Source organism: Mytilus edulis, chromosome 2 (genome assembly GCF_963676685.1).
Source record: "Mytilus edulis chromosome 2, xbMytEdul2.2, whole genome shotgun sequence".
NCBI classification, from domain to species: domain Eukaryota; kingdom Metazoa; phylum Mollusca; class Bivalvia; order Mytilida; family Mytilidae; genus Mytilus; species Mytilus edulis.
The window spans coordinates 5,532,299-5,552,877 of record NC_092345.1 but is presented as its reverse complement, the minus strand read 5'-3'; the positions used below and the strand labels follow the sequence as shown (position 1 = coordinate 5,552,877).

The window sequence follows — 20,579 nt, the reverse complement described above, 5'->3', positions numbered from 1 at the left end:
AACGAGTGCATGTATGTAATGGTACTTTCCTATAACATTTTCATTGTCAATGTATGTTTGCAATATTTCCAGATGTAATTATAAGTCGATTGACATACGTAAAATGTTTAGTAGAAAAAAATATTCTAAAGAGAAGTATACAAAAGCTAGTTTGGAATCATCTACTCCAATAATTAACACGTTGTTAACGCAAATAACGTTAGTATTGACTACGTCATGTGAGCAATGTCGTAAATGGTATAAGAAATTATGGAAAAGATATACCATGTTCAGGAGATTTTTTCAAGAAAATGCTATACATAATAGAACCCCGTGACAATTGAGACTAAATAACTGCGTATGCGTAAACCCATGAATATATCTACCGGATCGTAAAATGAACAACAGTTTGATGCCCTATAAACGTGTGTATAAAACCAAATCTAACTAAACATCGTCATTTGACTTCAATAAAAGGCCTGGCTCTACAAAATGGGACACATTCCATAGAGAAAAATGTCCAGATTTATGACAACATACACATAAAGCATATTGCAACCATGCCGCACTAACAACTAAATAACAGGTTCCGGATTTTGGACGGCATGTTAATAATGTATAAGGTTTAAACATGTTTGTGCGAGCTGAACTCTCCTTCTTTCCCTTGAGAGTACGACTTAAGAATAAACCAAAAATTCATTATAGAGGCAAAAAGAGACCGAAATACAAATGAAACAAATAACCGATCTAAGATGATTTGCAGTAACTAAAAAATAATTCGATGTCACTTCTAGATAACAAATTAGTAATAATTTTCCAGGACTCAAATATCAATAAGTACACATGTACTGAATATTTATAAGCATCATCTGCCAGGACATAGATAACTTAATGGTGGTAATTAATGTACGAGACATTTTATTTTAGCTTCAACAATAAAGTTTACTTAAGGATACATAAGAAGATGGAAACTGTACATAAATCTCAATTTACCACCAACTGTTACTAACACATATCTCTCTAAATGAGAAATCCTATTTTTCTCATGTAGTTCTAGATAACAAAAAACCTCTGGTTTGAAATGTGTAATTTAAGTTTAATTTCCTGAAGTTGTGTTCTGACCTGGTTAATCAAATCAACTTGGTCAAAATGTTACTACTTGCATAACCCAATTAATACAGTCGTTATAGGGCGTACCTATACAACAGCTACATTAGAGCACGGAGAAGGACTCAATTAATCTTTATAATATTTTTTACAGCAGTGGAATTCACTTTTTTTGTTCATTCGCTGTCTATTAATACTCTTTTTAGTTGGATCACTGTCTCATTAACGTTCAAATTGTTTTATTGTTGTTTTATTTGAGTTTACACTAAATTTTAGGCTTTAGTTTGTAACTCGGATTTGTTTTCTCTCAATCGATTAATGACCTTTGAACACTAGTATACTATTATTGCCTTTAGTTCTGTCTTACGCAGTACTTGATAGCTTTTTCTAACCCATCTTAGAATGGCTGAATTTAATTACAACTGATGACAAAGCTTGTTTTCATGTCAGTAATCTAAACTCTTATGATGCACAAATATATAGCTTGTATGATAAAGGTATGTGAAATAAGTACGCATACTATCATCTAAAGTTTCCAATAGATATGCGTATTGGGTGATTGTTCAGTTCAGTTCACATGTAATCTTATAAGTGTTTAAACGCATAGTTCACTGTCCACAGGTAATTTGATATGTGTTTAAAGGCATTATTTACTGTCTACAGAATCTGATATGTGTTTAAAGGGACAGTTCATTGGCCACCGGTAGTCTTATAGGTGTGGGATAGATCATTCATGTAGATTGACCCTTTTCGTGTGTTCACGTTCCTCATATTCGAAGTGGACATGAGTTCAGACTAGAAATGGAATGTAAGATCCAAAGAGTGTAGGATGAATAGATGTGGTGTGATTGCCAATTAGATAAATTTTCATCAAAGACCAAAATACGTAGACGATAAGCAGCTATCGATAACTTTACAACAATGTGCAAAAAACTCATATTACATAACGAGCTATCATAGTTCCTAAAATGAGAAATGTAAAACAATTTAAAGAAAAAACTAACGACCTGATTATGTACAAAACAAAAAAAATAAAACAAATATGATATATAGCAAATAAAGACTACAATTGAATAACATGCTCCTGAATTTTGACAGGCATCGTAAGAAATGGGACAAACCCTCTACTGACCTTAGATAATTTACTAGATTTTGATTTGGATATGGTCATTTCGTGTTTAGGATTAAGCTATAAACCCACGCATCAGTCTCGTAAGCGCTTTACGACCGTTATTAACTCTGTTTTTCACCTTTTTTATAAGCTGCTTATTTATATGCTTTGATTTGACAGACATAATATGGAATTGCTTGTGTCAAAAAGGCAGGAGTGACGAGAGTTCAACCAAGATTTCAATCAAAAGTTTGCTTTGTAAATGAATTTACCAAGAAAAAGTATTGATAATATTTTTTTTAATTCTTACTCTGTATTGATCTAAGACGTTTGCATGCGTTACCAGAAGTATAAAACCTTAATCACTAAAAATCGCCGTAAGAAACAGGTTACCGAAAATTGTGTTAAACAGACAGTATTGGAATTAAATGACAGTTGTTGTATAATTTACTGAAATCGTAATTAATCAAATGCATGTTAAAGAGAAAGGATATTAATCGATTTCACGGCAACTAGCATATATGTCATTAACCACAACGAGGTCAAATAGACAATCTTTGTACAGATATGAATATGATAAATTTAAGATTTTGGGAACTACTATAAAATAGAGGATACAAAAGATACCAAAGAGACATTCAAACTCACAAGTCGAAAATGAACTGACAATGCCATGGCAAAAACAGAAAATGACAAACAGACAGACCGATAATCGTCAGCACACAAAACACAACATAGAAAACTAAAGAATGAGCAACACCAAACGTACCAAAAACTGGGGGTGACCTCTTGAGCTCTGAGAGGGTATGCATATACTGCTCCATATGTGGCACCCGTCGTGTTGCTCATGTTAGTACACATTCGTGATAAGGGTTGGGAGTGTAGCTATGACATTAGGAACATATCCGCTATTATTTTTGAAACGGATATTCTATAACGGTTAAACAATGGGTGATGGTGTCTGTAAAAATAACGAAGGGATGATTTCAATTTCACTATTTGGAAGTCTTGGTTTAATAGCTTCATTATGAGAAACAACTTCTTTCAATGAAATCATGATTGGGAATAAAAGCATGTAACTGTTCTGAAATAAATTCATGCGGACGTTTATGACACAATGCACATTTTGTGGGATTTTTTTCTCACTTTAACTGCAAAAAGGAAATAAAACAAAAATACAGAACTTCGAGGGAAACCCAAAATGGAAAGTTCCTCGTCAAATGTTCACCGCACTAGTTATTTTAGAACTAAACAGTGGTTTCTGATAAAAATGTTCTCTATGTGTGAAAAAAACGCTGTGGAGGATAGTACTACATAATGCAAACCGACGTCCCCTACAGCAGTTTGCTGCTTAGCTAAACATTGTCTGTTGGTCATAAATTCGAAATATTTATAATTGATGACTACTAAAAACAATTTATCATCAATTAAACACGACTTCCTTTTAGGCTGAATTTGAAAACAATTATAACCTAACGTAAAACTGATATATTGTTGATAATAAACTGTGCTTAAACATAGATTGTCTTGTACTTTCGAAGACACGGCTATTTTGAAAAAAGATGTTTGAGTTATACAAAATTTGTTGATATAGCTTAGTTATTTGTGAACTTTGGGAACTGATTTATGATGTTTAATTACAACTAGAACACACCCGTGATATCACGGGTCCGTTACTGAATTAAAGTATATAACTATGCGCAAGCCTTATTTTAGTATTAGTATTGTCATCTGATAAAGTCATGCCAATTATAAGATACACAGTTTTTCTCTGCTTTCAAGTCTTTCTGTTTGAACCCGTCGAGAAACAATAATATTAATTATTTGGAAAACAAAAGGTCCTGGAATGGAGTATTTTTTAATCAACAGCATTGTCCTATATAAGTTATAAATAAAGTTGAATTCTTTGCTTCTCTGTTTTACGTCATGCCCACTAACAAATTGAAAACTACCTATACGCCTTATTTTTAGTCCAGATTTTTAGTATTCGTATTGTTATCTTAGAAAGTCTTATTGATTAAAATACTACATTAGGTAACAATTTGACAATTTAGTAGTGTCAACCCTGTGGTTATGACCCGTGTATATAGCATATTAATCCTGAATACAACGTTTGTTGGTGCGCCTGTCAGATGCGGAATGTACAGATAAGGTAATAGGTAACAGGTGAATATACTATTGGTATCGGTAGCGGACTCGACCCGGAACTTCTTAATTGTTGGCAATATTAATTACGTGGAAAACAAAAGGGCCTGGAGTGGTGTAATTTTTAATCTACACCTTTGTACTATATTAGTTATATATAAAGTTGAATTCTGTGATTTGTCGTTTTTACGTGATGACGGCTGACAAATTGGACCTCGTAATTTTAGTATTATAGATATATATAAAAATAATACACTTCCAAAACAGACATATATATTTGTTTGCAAATTTGAAGTATTTTTCATGAAATTGATTGGAAGGGCATTGCAATCCAAAAAGTGTATGTAAGAATTATCATTCAAATATAAAAACTCTGTTCTTTTATGAAAAATTTAACAACATGCGAATGCTAAATAATCTCATCACAGGACTGAAATTCCGTATCTACGCCAGACGCGCGCTTTGTCCACAAAAGACCTACCAGAGACGCTCAAATCGAAAAATGCTAAAACGGCCATACAAAGCACGAAATCGAAGAGCACAGAGGACCAAATATTCCCAAAGGCCCCGCAAAATACAGCGAAGGCAATCCAGCCCTGAGGCAGAAAATCCTTAGTTTTTTTTTCAAAAGTTCAAAGTTTTGTTAACAGTTATTATATATTTATGAACATATCAATGATAGCTCTAGTCAAAATAGAAGTGCTGACTACTAGGCTGATGATACCTCAGGGAACTAAAACTCCACCAACAGTGGCATCGACCCAGTGGTTGTAAATATACTCATCATAGATACCAGGAATAACATTTTATATCTACGCCAGACACGGGCCTCATCCACAAAAGATTCATCAGCGACGCTCGAATCGAAAGATGCTAAAAAGGCCAAACAAAGCATGAAGCCGAAGAGCAGCGAGGACCAAACATTCCCAAAAGCCCCGCAAAATACAGCTTATATTTGTCCTGTATATGTTTGTCCTGTCTATATTTGTCCTGTCTATTTTACCATTAAGTACAACGCGAATTACTGATTTTAAGAATATTAATTGGAAACGACATGTTACATAAAAAGTAAAATTACAAAAGTTACGAACTCCAAGGAATATTCAAAACGGAAGATCCTTTATAAGATGAAGAACTGGATCTTCCATCACTGTATTGGATACCTAAACTACATAAGTGTCCTTACAAACAACGGTATATTGCTGGGTCTTCCAAGTGCTCCACGAAACCTCTTTCTAAATTATTAACATCTATTTTATCAGCAATCAAAGACGGGCTTCAAAGTTATTGTGAAACTGCCTATTCTAGAGGTGACGTGAATCAGATGTGGATACTTAAAAATTCAAAAGATCTTTTAGAGTACATACAATCTAACTCTCTTTCATCTTGTAACAGTATTAAAACATTTGACTTTTCTACCCTGTACACAAGTATTCCACATTCCAAACTAAAAGACAAATTGAAAGAGTTGATATTACTTTGCTTCATAAAAAAGAATGGCCAACGTAGATACAAGTATCTTGTCTTAGGGAGGGATAAATCCTACTTTGTAAAGAATCACTCTGATTCAAACAAAAAATTCTCTGAAACTGATATTATCAAGATGCTTGATTTCTTGATTGACAACATATTTGTTACGTTCGGAGGACGTGTTTTTCAACAGACTGTCGGCATTCCAATGGGAACAAACTGTGCCCCTCTACTCGCCGACTTGTTTCTTTATTATTATGAGGCTGACTTCATGCAGGAACTTCTTAGGAAGAAAGATAAGAAGTTAGCAATATCCTTTAACTCTACTTTCCGCTATATAGATGATGTTCTTTCACTAAACAATTCAAAATTTGGTGACTATGTGGAACGCATCTATCCAATTGAACTAGAGATAAAGGATACTACAGATACAGTTAAGTCGGCTTCATATCTTGACTTACATCTAGAAATTGACAATGAGGGTCGGTTGAAAACAAAACTTTACGACAAAAGAGATGATTTCAGCTTTCCAATTGTGAACTTTCCATTTCTAAGTAGCAACATTCCAGCAGCACCTGCATACGGGGTATATATCTCCCAATTGATACGATATTCCCGTGCTTGCATTTCCTATCATGATTTTCTTGATAGAGGTTTGCTGCTCACAAGGAAGCTATTAAACCAAGAGTTCCAAATGGTGAAGTTGAAATCATCCCTTCGTAAATTTTACGGACGCCATCACGAGTTGGTTGACCGTTATGGAATAACCGTTTCACAAATGATATCGGATATGTTCCTTACGTCGTAACTACAATCCCCTTCCCTTTCATGAATATGACCTACCGAATTAGACTATTTACCGGATTTGTAATCACTTAAGCAACACGACGGGTGCCACATGTGGAGCAGGATCTGCTTACCCTTCCGGAGCACCTGAGATCACCCCTAGTTTTTGGTGGGGTTCGTGTTGTTTATTCTTTGGTTTTCTATGTTGTGCCGTGTGTGCTATTGTTTTTCTGTTTGTCTTTTTTATTTTTAGCCATGGCGTTGTCGGTTTGTTTTGGATTTGTGAGTTTGACTGTCCCTTTGGTATCTTTCGTCCCTCTTTTATAACATGACAAAATCAAAAACTCAAACGAATGAAAAACAAAATCATCCACTTTGCTGCTGTGGTGTCCTAAGTGTTATGAATTGTAAGCTAGAGGTAACCATAATTTATTCAATGGTAAAAAAAATAGAAATAAGTCTCATTATCTCATTTCATACTGACAATCGTTCTAAATGTTAACGAATATAACATGTTTTTTTAAGTCAACTTGTAATTTGCAATCGGGGTATGTAACTGCTTGCTTATATAATAAATCCAAAATCTTGTTTTCTTCAGATAGCAAAATTTCCATTTTAATTGTCACAAGGGCATTTGCATTACGTCCTTTTCATCAAGTTAAGTTTCAATAACAACACTGTTAAATCGGCCAAGGAAGTCAGATTATTCATTAAAATGTTGTAACAGGAACCTTCTGAAATGCCCATGTAAATATTCCTTTAATTTATACAATTCAGATATAAGGACAAACCTTATTTAGCAAAGCAGATATTTTATTTTGAAAATGAACATACAGTAAACAACGCCTTGTCAGTAATCAATCATTTCAGGATGTGTATCAACATCTTCAACAATGATATCACATTACAATGTTGTCAGATGAGCTAGAGAGGAAGATATTTCTAATCGAGATAACTGAAAACCGTCGAGCTTATTGAAGTACATCATTCAGACTCTGTGTTCTGTTATCTTTTTTGCTCAAGTGTTTTAATTAGCTATTGTATGTATGTGGTATCCCTTGTTTTTATCTATGCATATTGTTTGTTAGTCTTTTGTTTTTGAATAATGCTTTTATTGAGATACTATTTAACTAATTGTTATTGGAATCTTCTTTAGAATATCTACTGTTAACTTATAGCTGTATTACTTATTCAATCAATGTGATATGAATGTTTGTTTTCTACAGAATCCACTATATTAATTATGTAAACGTAGACGAAACGCGCGTCTGGCGTATATTTATGTTGTGGGGATACTTATTATGTGTACATTTCTTTTGATGGTATGACGTTGCATTGTGGGATTTGAGAGTTTACTAACTCTTTTCTTTAAACTTTGTGGATATCATTATAGATTTGAATTCTGTACATTTTAATACAATTTAGATTATATAATTAAGAAACACGTTCGTTGGCAATCCAACATACAGGGATGCCGTTCCGTATTGTGTTAAAAGTAACCAAAAGATATCAGTCATTATCCTGCAATTGGGTGTCTTACTATACATATAAAGCCCTACAGTTATCGCTATGCTGTATCTGTATACTATACAGATATCGCTCTAAAGCTCCGCCCACTGCCAGGACTACGTTTGTGTATTGCTTGACGAGTATTGTATTAACCTGCGTTACCTCAGAATGTGTATTACAGTCGCATTCAAATGACGTATTGTTTGACCTTTTGCGAATTCACAATTATTTTTAAACGTTCTGTTTGTTTTTAAACATGTATTTAGAGCAATAAGAATTAAACCAGTTTTCTGATAAAAATATGAACAACTGTATTTTCTACGAGGACAATCATCGATTTCAAAATTTTAATGTTTACATGTGTAACAAAATCAACCATGTCAATCTCAGCATGCATGTTTAGAGGATGTGAAGTTTAGTTCAAAAGTCTGAAGCGTAGGACAACTCGTACACTTCTGTTTCAAATCGGACAATGTTTTGTTATTTGTTTTTACTGTTGAAATTAGTTATTATGTTAAAAAAGATATACGATCAATTGCAGGATAAATAAGGCTAAGACACAGGTGCAATGCGAGCTTAAGCGAGCTATTACTCCTGTTTCGAGCCGAGTAGAAATACAGTTATTGTCTATCAATCATAAGTCGAGGAAGGACACCACCCAATAGTCAAAATAACATGACGAAAGAACAGATAGTTGTCCAAAAAACAGTCTACAAAAAAACTAAGGATTAAGCAATGTGAGCTTTGTAAAAAATACGGTGATCATGAATTTTAATCTGTGCCTCTCGTGTTTAAATACGAAAATTCATAGCTGCTTTGACTTAGAAGAACTCGTAGTTCAAAATCAGAGATTTAATGTTCAAATTGTTTAAATTATTTGTCTTATTCCCTTTACTGTTCTATGTATATGAGGTTTATTCGGAGTACTCTTAAAGTAATGTATTCTCTAGAATTATACATTTATGATATATTGGCTTAATATGCTATTGTTTTGGAGACCAAATTGGGTTCGTTAACACAGTGTTATATTTCACAATACGGACATTATTACTGTATTCTTTTCTAAATCATTGATATAGTATTGTTTACACTGTTACAGTGATCAGACAATAGGTTGCATAGATAAGGAGATTTGGTATGAACAACTGGATTTTACTGCGCGTATTGCTGTGTTTTTCTTTATTTCTTCATTTGCTAGAGGTATAGAAGGAGGGTTGAGATCTCAAAAAGCATCTATAACCTGGCCGCATTTTTGCGCCTGTCCCAAGTCAAAAGCCTCTGATCTTTGTTAGTCTTGTATGATTTTTAATTTTCGTTTCTGTTATATATTTAGGAGTTTAGTTTGACGTCTATTATCATTTAAATAGTACACATTTTTGTTTAAGAACCAGCTGAAGCACGCCTCTGGGTGCTGGGTTTTCTTGCTGTATTGAAAACCCATTCGTTGCCTTCGGCTGGTTTTTTATTTGCTCTTTGGCGGGGTTGTTGTCTCTTTGATACATTCCCTATTTCCAATATCAATTTTATCACTAGAGACCATATGAAGAAGGTCTAAGCAATTATACATCACACATCACACAGTAATATTATAAAGGCAACAGTATGACAAAAACCGGAAACAATTCAGAAGAGAAAAACAAACGACATACCAGTAGCAAACACAATATGCTAATATTTAACTCTCGGATTTCTTCTAGGTTATTTTTTTTCCATTTCTTCTAGGTTATTTTTTTTCCATTTCTTCTAGGTTATTTTTTTCCATTTAGTCTGTGTTATGTCATAAAAGAACATTCGGTGACCTATAGTTGTTAATGTCTGTGTCATCATTTTGGTCTCTTGTGGACAGTTGTCTCATTGGCAATCATACCACATCTTTTTTTTTATATTCGCTTATATGTTGTACGTTAGGAATAGGCATTAGACTCGAAGATATATATTTAAATATATTAAAATCTTATGTTTTGGGGAATTTCTTCGGAAAACGTTTAGTAAATTTAATCAATTTCCGTATTTCAGTTCTTTATATATAAAGCGGTCACGATGTCAATTATAGACAAGAAATAATCAATATCTAGGTATTTCTAACGATTAAAATATGACCTACATGAAAATTAAAATAGAAGATGAATTTGCTGTTAACTGACTGTTATACAAAATATAAGGCTCAAGAATTTCCATTTTAGTTTGTTTTTTCCGCTTTTTGAATATACCTTCCGGAAATTATTCGGCTGTGCAAAATTCAGTTTATGGACAATTTATGGAAGATTTCACAATGCGAGGGACAATTTTATAGTCTTTTAAATCTGACATTTTATCTGACCATTTTTTTAAACTGCAATACGTTTAAACAATATTTTGGAATTTCCGCATGTCTGAATTCTGATATTCTTGCTGTAGTGTAAATTAACACTTATATGATCTGCGACAATTAAACTCTGATGTATTATTTGTCTTTGTAGACTGATATCTGAAATCACATTACTTATTTATTCATTTGAAACTGTATTTAAATATATGACAAAATGCATTGTATATCATGTTTTACAGAGTAAAGCATTACATTACAAACTTTAAAAACAACTAATTAGTTTAGTCTTAGATGCATGATTTTTTTATAAGTTGTTAGTGACTTTGAACTAGCTGTCAGATAACTGCGAGTACTCTCAGATCTGTTCATTGTGTCTTTTTGTGTCGGGATGCATAACTTCCTGGCCACGTCCACTTGTATTTTTGTCCATATGATGAGTTAAGCCTTTTTCAACTGATTTTTATAGTTCGTTCTTATGTTGTACTGTTATACCACTGTTCCAGGTTAGGGGAGGACTGAGATCCCGTTAACATGTTTTACCCCGCCACATTATTTATGTATGTGCCTGTCCAAAGTCAGGAGCCTGTAATTCGGTGGTTATCGTTTGTTTATGTGTAACATATTTGTTTTTCGTTCATTTTTTATATAGATAAGGCCGTTAGATTTCTCGTTTGAATTGTTTTATATTGTCTAATCGGGGTCTTTTATAGCTGACTATGCGGTATGGGCTTTGCTCATTGTTGAAGACCGTACGGTGACCTATAGTTGTCAATGTCTGTGTTATTTTGGTCTCATTGGCAATCATACCTCATCTTCTTTATTATATTATCAACGATACCAGGCTTATAATTGGTACGGTAGACGTGCATTTTTTCTGCACAAGACTAATCTAGACTCAGTTTTAGTTTGAAACCTGGATGATTTGTTTTCTCTCGATTCGATTTATGATTTATGACCTTTAAACACCTGTATACTACTGTTGCCTTTATTATTCATCAGTAGTAGTCGAAACAAAGTGTAGACATAGCTTATGAATTTAAGGTAAATTGTACTAACTACCCATGAAAATAGAAGATGGTTTACCGATGTTACTTCAAGTCAAAATGTAAGGAAAATATCGAAATTATAACTGTAGAATGTTAAAAGATTTATCAATAGGAACGCGAAATAACGCAAATTCTCTGGATCAATTTTATAAATGAATTGTGCTTTATAAATGATTCAAATAAACAAAAAAACAATCTTAATCATTTAATAGCATGAACATAATAAAGAGTTTTGGCATGGATGAATTGTGTAAAAGCAATGTTATTTTCTAGCTTTGACTGTGGGTTGTATTATATTTTTTTTTAGTTTTTATGTATCTATAATTTAATGTACTAAGTCATCATCATCATCACTGCTGGTATTACTGTTTCTGTCTTCAGAATGGAAGAACCCTTCTCTTTTGGTAACTTTTTAAATAAACTACATTTACTAGACAAATGCGAGAGAGGTTTATGACTAAAGTATTTTAAGGTTTTACACAAGAAAAATGGCAAAAACAAGAAAAACGACCAAAGTTCAAGCAACAGTCTACTACGAACAAATAGTAAACTAAAGACTTAGTAACAGGAATGCTACCAAAAACCGGTATTGATAGCACACGTTTCGAAAGGGTTTAGCAGATCCAACTCAACATTTGACACAAAGTATTCTTTTTCCATCAACACAATGTTTTTTTTAATTGAATGCAATTCACACCTATGATTTCACGTGATTCAAATCAAGTCACAAAGTACCTAAGTTAAAACATTATTTCTGAAACTGTCCTTGTGGACTTATTATCATTTGAACGACAATTCTAGACAAAATATAAGTATTGTTTAATTCATTTCAGATTATTTGTAGACTGTGTTTCCAGAAGGAGATTGCCAGTATATGTGCTATTGAACGACATTAAAGTCATTGACTTTTAAATCATCTTGGGTTGATTATGTTATAAACAAGAAAATTGAGCATATTATCAATGGATAAATTTCATTATGAAAATGATAAAAGCTTCCTTTGTAAGATTATAACCCCTAGCGATAGCATATCACTTTGTACATAGAAAATATATTACAGACAATAAAAGACAATTGAATAGATAAAGGGAAAATATAATAAAATGATGTTACAAATTGCTATTTGAGCTGTCTATCTAATTTCGTTGATGCTATGTTGAAAAAAAACAGAGAAATCAACAACTAATATTCAAAATAAGGTAGTGTATCCAAAAAGGGTTTAAATAATTTATCAATCTATTGACCTCTAAATTATCTGCTATCAGGTGAGGAGTTGCAGTGATGTCTACAGTAGGTGCCAGGGTGGCCATAGTGGTACATGAACTGAATTTTATTGGATTATTGTTGCTCATTATTTAAATTTGTTTTATTTTGGTCATGATGTAGTCTTATTTTCTTTGACCTTCTGTTGCTCTCATGGTACTGGTTTTCATTTGTTTTGTTTTGGTTTGCTCTTATTTGTGTGTTTGTTTCTTGTTTGTTTGTTTGGTTTTGATTTTTGTTTGATTTTTGGTGGGTTTGTTTTGCTTTTCCGGTATTAAATACTTTAGACGAAAGCAGTACATTCACATACAGGATCATACAGTTGGGATTTGTTTCAATTTATATGGGTTCAACTTGTAACACCACAGCAAATTATAAATACATATTTCATTTTCCGCCATTAATTCAAATCTTTTAATATTTTTTTCATTCTGAATGGCTGTTTTAGCTAGATAAGTTGATATACATAAAAATGGTAATGCAATACATTTAACATATATGTTCCGTACAGTACTTTCGCATTTCATAAAACCAAAACGCAATAAAACATTATCAGAGGTCAACATAAGGCCTGCCGTTTAATTATATTTTCCCAATCAAATTACCTTAATTGTCAATGTTCTACATTGTAGCATCCTGTGTTCCTAATCTATCAAGATTTTTTAATGGACACAAACACAATAGAATTGGTGCTAGAGAAATGCTAATTGTATTATAGAAGAATAATACCATGGCCTTGTTTCAACTATTAATCTGCCTATTAGATCATCGTTAACGTGTTCTTTGAATAACACTTATCACAAATATCTGCAAAAACAACGTTTCCCAATGTATAAAAGATGATTGAAATGTATTTGCTATCACAGAAATGTGAGGTATAAACCCATTGAGTTTTTTATGCTTAAGATCCAAATGTAGGGAAATTTCCTCCATCCCTTCTATTTCAACAGACAACTGACTTACTTTTATCTCTTATTATAGAAACAATTCCCATTTGAAATAGTTTTATATCAAAATCATGTCAGTTAAAAATATCGGATTCGTAGAGTGCATGGAGATATATTTCTACATCAAGGTATTAAAAAGATTGAGTTCACTATTATAGCTTGTACACATTTTATGATTTAGTTTTTTCGGACAGTTGCTACCTGTTGAGCTCCCAAAGGTTTTAGGGTAGACAAGTAGATTTTTTGGATGGGTTTTTTCCCTTGTCAAACACAATGTTACGTCAGTCACTTCCCATTTCCATCAATTTTAGTTTGTAATACGGATTTTGTTTTTTCTCAATCGATTTATGAATTTCGAACAGCGTTATACTACTTTTGCCTTTATTTAACCAAATTCAATAGGTTTCATAAATTAATTTGGTATAGTTATGGGTGGTTTAAGAACAGTAAATATGCAAAGAAAGTGATTATCCTTAAATTTAAACGACTCCTGTGACAGGTAGGTTTATCGCCGCCATAACGTTGAAGGTTTTTCAAGGTCATAATATACAGATCCAAATCGTCGCTTCTATCATTTCAGTCCTTTTGGCAGTTCAATATCTTCTTTTGTTTGCAATACTTATATTATTAACGTAAGGCCTATTCCTAAATCCTTTTAACGAGCTTAAAACAAGTAAAATAACAGAAATACCGAATTCTGAGAAATATTCAAAACGGAAAGTCCGAAATCAAAAGGCAAATTCAAACGTTAAAACACATCAAACGAATTAATAGTATTTGAGCCATTACTTTATTGAGATACCACATGAGGATTGACTTCTCATACAGCACAAACCTTACCTCTTCTTCCTTTCTAAGGACTAGATTCCTATTGGAATGTAATTGTTCGAACCTCTTCGGTTGCTTTCTTTGGTCAACGAAAAACGACCGAAAGACAAAGAACAGTATACAAAACACAACAAAGAACAGTAAATACTTCAAGAAAGTATTGATTTTATAAAAATCTACATGGCTGAAAACCAATCAATAATGAAGGCACCAACAATATTATTTTCTGTTAATTAAATTTTGTCTAATATGTATGTACACATTTTCTCCTGCAGTGCGGTTTCAACAGATTGTTCTTTTGAAATGCCATTATTGGGTCATGTGATCTTTATTAATTCTCCGGGAAAGTGTCATTAACGTCATCGACAATATGCTGCCATCCGTTATCTTATCATGACTGTCATACTCTATTAATTTTTCTCTATATTTTTACAAAATAATGTAAAAGCTTTATACTTCAGCTTGTCTGTTTTATTTATGTATGACTTAGGGTGACAATATCTAACATTGTAAAGAACGAATTGTTGAAGTGTAATTGTACCCTAAAGTCTCATATTTCTCTTATGTCCTGCAAAAGGACCAATTGTTGTAAATATAATCAGACGCCTTATAAACGTTTAGATCGTATTTAATATTTTTCATATATTTGTTTTTCTTAGTCCTATTCTTAGATATTTTTGTTTTTCAAATCTGACTAATTAGCTGCAATGGTGCTACTGGTGAGATATACGTCAAGGGTTCAGCAACCTAACAACATCGACATAAGTTTTGAATAAATGCATCAAAGACTTGCAAAGATATGCCATCAACGCCATTTTTTGCAAAATCCACTTCGAGGTGGCTTCATTTCTCAAATAGAGGAAGCAAAATAGGTAATCTTTAGATGATTAGCAAAAAAGAGTAAGAGAAAAATGCATCTTGGGTAAGTTGCATAACAAAAGGTTCAGAATAATGCAATCTTGATCAGCTGCATAACAAAAGGTTCAAATGATGCAATTGCAAAAATTGGAATAACAAAGGTTACAGTAAATAATGCAATCGTGTGCAGTCATTTAACACGAGATAGAGAGAGTAACGCAATATGAAGATCTTGTACAGTGGAATTCGAAAAAAAACAGAGAAAGTAATAAAATATCGCAATTGTAAAATACTGTAGAAAAGAAGAGATAGAGAGAGTTACAAAATATCGCAATCTTGTGCAGTGCAATAAAGAGACAGAGAAAGAAACGCAATCTCAAAATATTGTACAACAGAATAAGAAGAGATATAGAGAGTAATATAATATCGCAATCTTGTTATTGATGTAGCTGAAAAACAAAGGTTCAAAGAATGGCGAAATCTCAAAAGTTCGATCAGTGACATAATAAAAGTTAGAGATCAATATGAAAAACACTTATTTAAAACAGGCGACAGGTACAAGTATAGATAAAGGCAACAGTAGTTAACCAATGTTTAAAAGGCATAAATCGATTGAGACAAAATAAATTCGGGTTACAAACTAAAACTGAGGGATCAACTATAAGAGGAAAACAACAGAAACACTGAGGTGCAATATAGCCAATATCATATAATACTGTTTGTAAGAATGTGTGGAAAACACTTTAAGTTATATCAATCTGATGAAATAGAAATCACGCGTCCTTACACTCTTTTAATCGAAGTGGTATATCATAGTGAACTACATCTTCACATATGTAAGTATATTCAATTCTTTCTTTTTCCACGAAAACCGTAAAGTGAGTTAAGAAAATTAGTTTTACAGTATTATTTTTGTACAGTCCCTTTTAATTTTCTTTGTTTCTCCATCTTAGCTTTGGATTATGAATACATAATTTAGTTAATAATCTTGTTTCCGGGTTGCTAGTAATCCTATCATATTAAATCCGCCATTGATTAGTATAGGAACATTATTACTTTGGGATTTTGGTTCGAAAAGCTGCTTGCTTGGTTTATGATTAATTTTAGAAGATAAACGAACACTAAGTTCATTTATGTAATATGAATCTATGGCGATTGTTAAGATTAGCTTGGAAAGATGTACATGATTTATCATCCCACTGTTAGCATTATTAAAGTAAAATATGCATTATTTTACAATGTTCTTTTAATTAAAGAAAGTTATCTTTTACCAAATAAAAAATTATTAGAGAAAAGAAATGTAAAATGGTTTACTGGCCACTGGCAGAAAATTATATGGTAGGTAGGAAGATAAAAATAGTTTATTGTTTTTAAATATGTTACATATAGACAACGTAGGGAACTGTTTTTCGGTAAATGGAAAATGAATGGACTTTTACAGTATTTTAACAAAAATATCTATAAAAAGTGTAGAGATAGGATTGAATTTTTTTGGGTGTTAGGAATGCACAAATCGTATCTCTATTGTTCATGCCTAAGTAAAAAGATATGTATGGGTTAGGCAATAAGAACAAGTTATCGTCAGAAAGATAGTTGATAAGCGTATGCCAGACTGTCGATTTGCTATTTCGCTACATTTCTTATCGCAAATAAGACAATGAAAATCTAGATTTAAAATGACATGTGAATGTCGCAGACTTGATAGTATTCATATCCCTTAATTAAATATCAGGTCAATAATCACTTACATTTTTTCAACCTCTAGTTTAAACTCAAATAAATTTACATTAAGCTTTTATGGTGAATTAATAACATCAAAGGTACAAATTTTACTGCGCATTATGATAATTAAAGATGGAATACCTTACTGAGTTATGAATCCTCTATATGGTAAAATAAACGTTGTACACTGAGCGAGGGTAGAATTTGTGAACATATTCTGCTATACAGGTAATCACTTTCACGTCGAATTAAAAACTTATCGATGTTTTAAGGTATCGATAATTACTTCCATCAACATAATGGATAACGTGTATGTCATTTAATGTACAACTTGCCGGCCATTTTTATCTATATTTAAATTACAATCGATTAGCAAGTAAATAGCTTTAAAGATTACCTCAACTCGTGAAGGGTTTTTAATTTTCAGGGGTATCTTAATGAAAATAAAATTCAAAAAATACTCCTGTTCTCTCAGAGGTCAATGCCGATCATTTTTTTTTTGCGTAAATATAACATTTCAGTCCTGGTATCTATGATGAGTTTATTTATATAAATATCCCGTAATGCATGTGAACGAAACATTTACTTATTTGCCTCAAAAATTAAGTTAAGGTTCTTTTGTTATGGAACTGACAGAGAATAGCACGTTTCCATTCAAGAATATATTCCGATGATTGATTTTACTTATTGTAAGTAAATTTATTCATATTTCCCCCCTGACAATTTACAATTCAATCAATGAAAAATGCAATGTCCGACTATTTAGATTTTTCTCATAAGGAGCTGTCATTGTCCTGCAAAAATATTCCAACTTTTACCTTGGGGAATACATTGGACAATACAATATTAACTGAAGAAGCTAAATTTCCCCAGAAGCACTTAACCTTGTCGTATCCATAAGCACATTCAATGGTCAGTTAAGAATAAAATATGCTTTTGTTCTGTCATAACTTTAAGTTATAGAAATGCTCATATATTCAATTCGAATAGCATTCCATCATCGATGCATTTAAAAGTAATCTACACACAACTTTCTAAAAGAAAACAAGTAACCGATTAATATTTCGAGGGATTCAAATTGTATTATCAATGTTATAGTCCGATTTTGAGGTGATTCATGATATAATTAGGTTTACCCATTTTCTAGCCTAAAACTAACGGTAAAGATATCAGATTTCACTATTATTCCGAGTTCTAACATAGATTACAAGACTTGTTGAGCTAAACAGAAATCAACTGGTTTTGTTTGGATGCCATTCTAAATATACCCACAACTGATATGGAAAATGAAATCATATACAATATTAATTAATAATTATATGATATTGCATCAAGAAGATATTGTGGTAGAACAAACTCTTCCCAATACTGTTTGTATTCGTGCTACTCTAACATCGTGACTTTATAGTTTGAATCGACCTCCACTTAACACTATAAAATTCCTAATAGTTTCGGCATTTGAGTGTAATACTTGTTAATGGATGAGAAGTATTATTGAATAATTCTCCCATTCAGAATTTATAACTGAAGATCAATTGATAAATCTGATATTTTATGTTTAAATCAATTAGCTATTAAAATTTCTAGTTTGATCTTTCATTTTTACGACACAAAATATACATAATCCTTGATTTTACTGTTTAAAACGATGGTCCCATGTTTCTTAAAAATGATGCGACTCTTTCTTGTTAGTTTACAACTTCCGTACTTTTCTACTTTGTTAATGTACTTTTCGGCCTATCATGTTGATAAACCATCAATTAACTCATTACAAAGTAAATATATCATATACAATAGCAGTACAAGGCAAATAAAAACAAATATACTCACGTCTCGTCACAGAAAACCTCTTTTTGTCTTTGTAACTTTGCTCTGTTTTCATTAGATAAATCCTCAGAAGAAGTGGCTACGGGCCACGCAAAATATATAGAATCTCGTACCATAGCAGACAAACTTTTCATATCCGACAATGAACGTCTTTTATAATCACATTTTGGAACTTTAAGTGCATCCATTTGTTTTTTATGGTACTTTGGTGATGTACTCTTTGCTCTTTGACTTGAGGTCCCGTCAACGACTTTAGGGACTGGCCAGGCTAAACACATACTGTCCCTGACCATAGTTGTTATATTTTTGACATCAGACACAGAATACGATCTTTCATCCCGCTGTTTGTCCTTGCTCATATTTGTTATTTAGAAAATGTCATTAATGAAGTCTAATATATAATTGGTACTCTAACAGAGATGTATCACGCACACTTTCCCTCACCTTTCTGGTCGATAGTTAAACTTTCCTACAATATGCAGAGAGAACAAGTCAGTCACAAAATTCAGCTTAGTGATATACTTCTCAATCCAGTTTATGTTTATTTGTTTTTCCATGTGACTTTATTTTGTATTGATACATATATGTATATATTTAGTATGCTTTCATGACTTAATGAAAATCTGGATCATTTTATATCCAATTCATTCGTTTCATATATAATATATATATATATATCGTATTAATCAATAAATCCTAACGTCACAAAATTTCATATACAGGAATATATTAATATTTCAAGTATGTATCAATTTTCTGGCAATAAAAGTGAAATAATTTTTTTTAAACATTATATTTTGCTTTTAGCACTTCAACTCACAAAGGCTATAATTGACGCTAAGCTCTATTCAGCTTGTTTATAGTGATGAGTTGTGTTTAAACGTAAATAGTCGGTCCTAGAATCAACAATGTTTCCCGGAGGAGTCGGTTGTAGGCAGTACTTGTGCTCTGTTGTAATGTCCAATATTTTGGTAATTCCTGTAATTTGTTATGTTAAATATATGGAGAATTTTAATTACAATGCCATGAGGTTATAATTTGAGACAAAGCTATCTATGGAAACCATATTAAATCTATTGGAAACCAATTTTCCAGAGGATGTAATTAATATTCTGGTATACGAAATCAATTTAACCTACAGCAACGCTGCATTTATTTTGCATCAAAAATGAAAATGCTACAAACCTGACAATCAACAAGAAATGTTTGTTTTAGCAACACTATAAACACAAAAGGTTTAAGTAATTTAGAATGTTTGGTTCTATTCATATGTAAAGACAATTTACGCTTTTCAAAATAGAATGAGACCTTCGATACGTAAATCGTAAGATTACAAATACCGATTGTCAATATTGCTGATAGTCGCGAGCCTTTTAAATATTTATACTGTTGAAATGAATGAAAGTGTTGCTGTCGATTCCGTTGAGTATTTCCGATGTGTTATTTCTTAATACATAAAACTAAAAACCTTTTGCATATAAAAGAAAGGATGATATGGATTAAGTTTCAATAGGATATTAAGCAAACAAAAGACAGGACATTCAGAGGTCAACATACTAGTACACTATTTGTCATTTTATGCACTTGAAGTAACAGTAGTATACCGCTGTTCAAAAGTCATGAATCAGTTGGGAGAAAACAAATCCGGATAACAAACTAAACCTGAGGGAAAC

At 32.3% G+C, this 20,579-nt stretch overlaps 1 protein-coding gene across 2 annotated transcripts in view; it reads right to left on the bottom strand.

Annotated features, from left to right (window-relative positions):
- The window catches only part of LOC139511297 (GTPase-activating Rap/Ran-GAP domain-like protein 3), a 213,585-nt gene extending 194,138 nt beyond the window's left edge, over nt 1–19,447 (bottom strand). Inside the window, exon 1 of one of the 2 annotated variants that reach the window (XM_071297920.1) lies at nt 18,910–19,447. In XM_071297920.1, coding sequence (XP_071154021.1) covers nt 18,910–19,265 — 356 coding nt within the window. In that variant the 5' untranslated portion in view covers nt 19,266–19,447. The remainder of the gene's footprint in view (nt 1–18,909) is intronic. The other variant, XM_071297921.1, reaches the window with a different exon arrangement.
- Between the last annotated feature and the right edge of the window lie 1,132 nt (nt 19,448–20,579).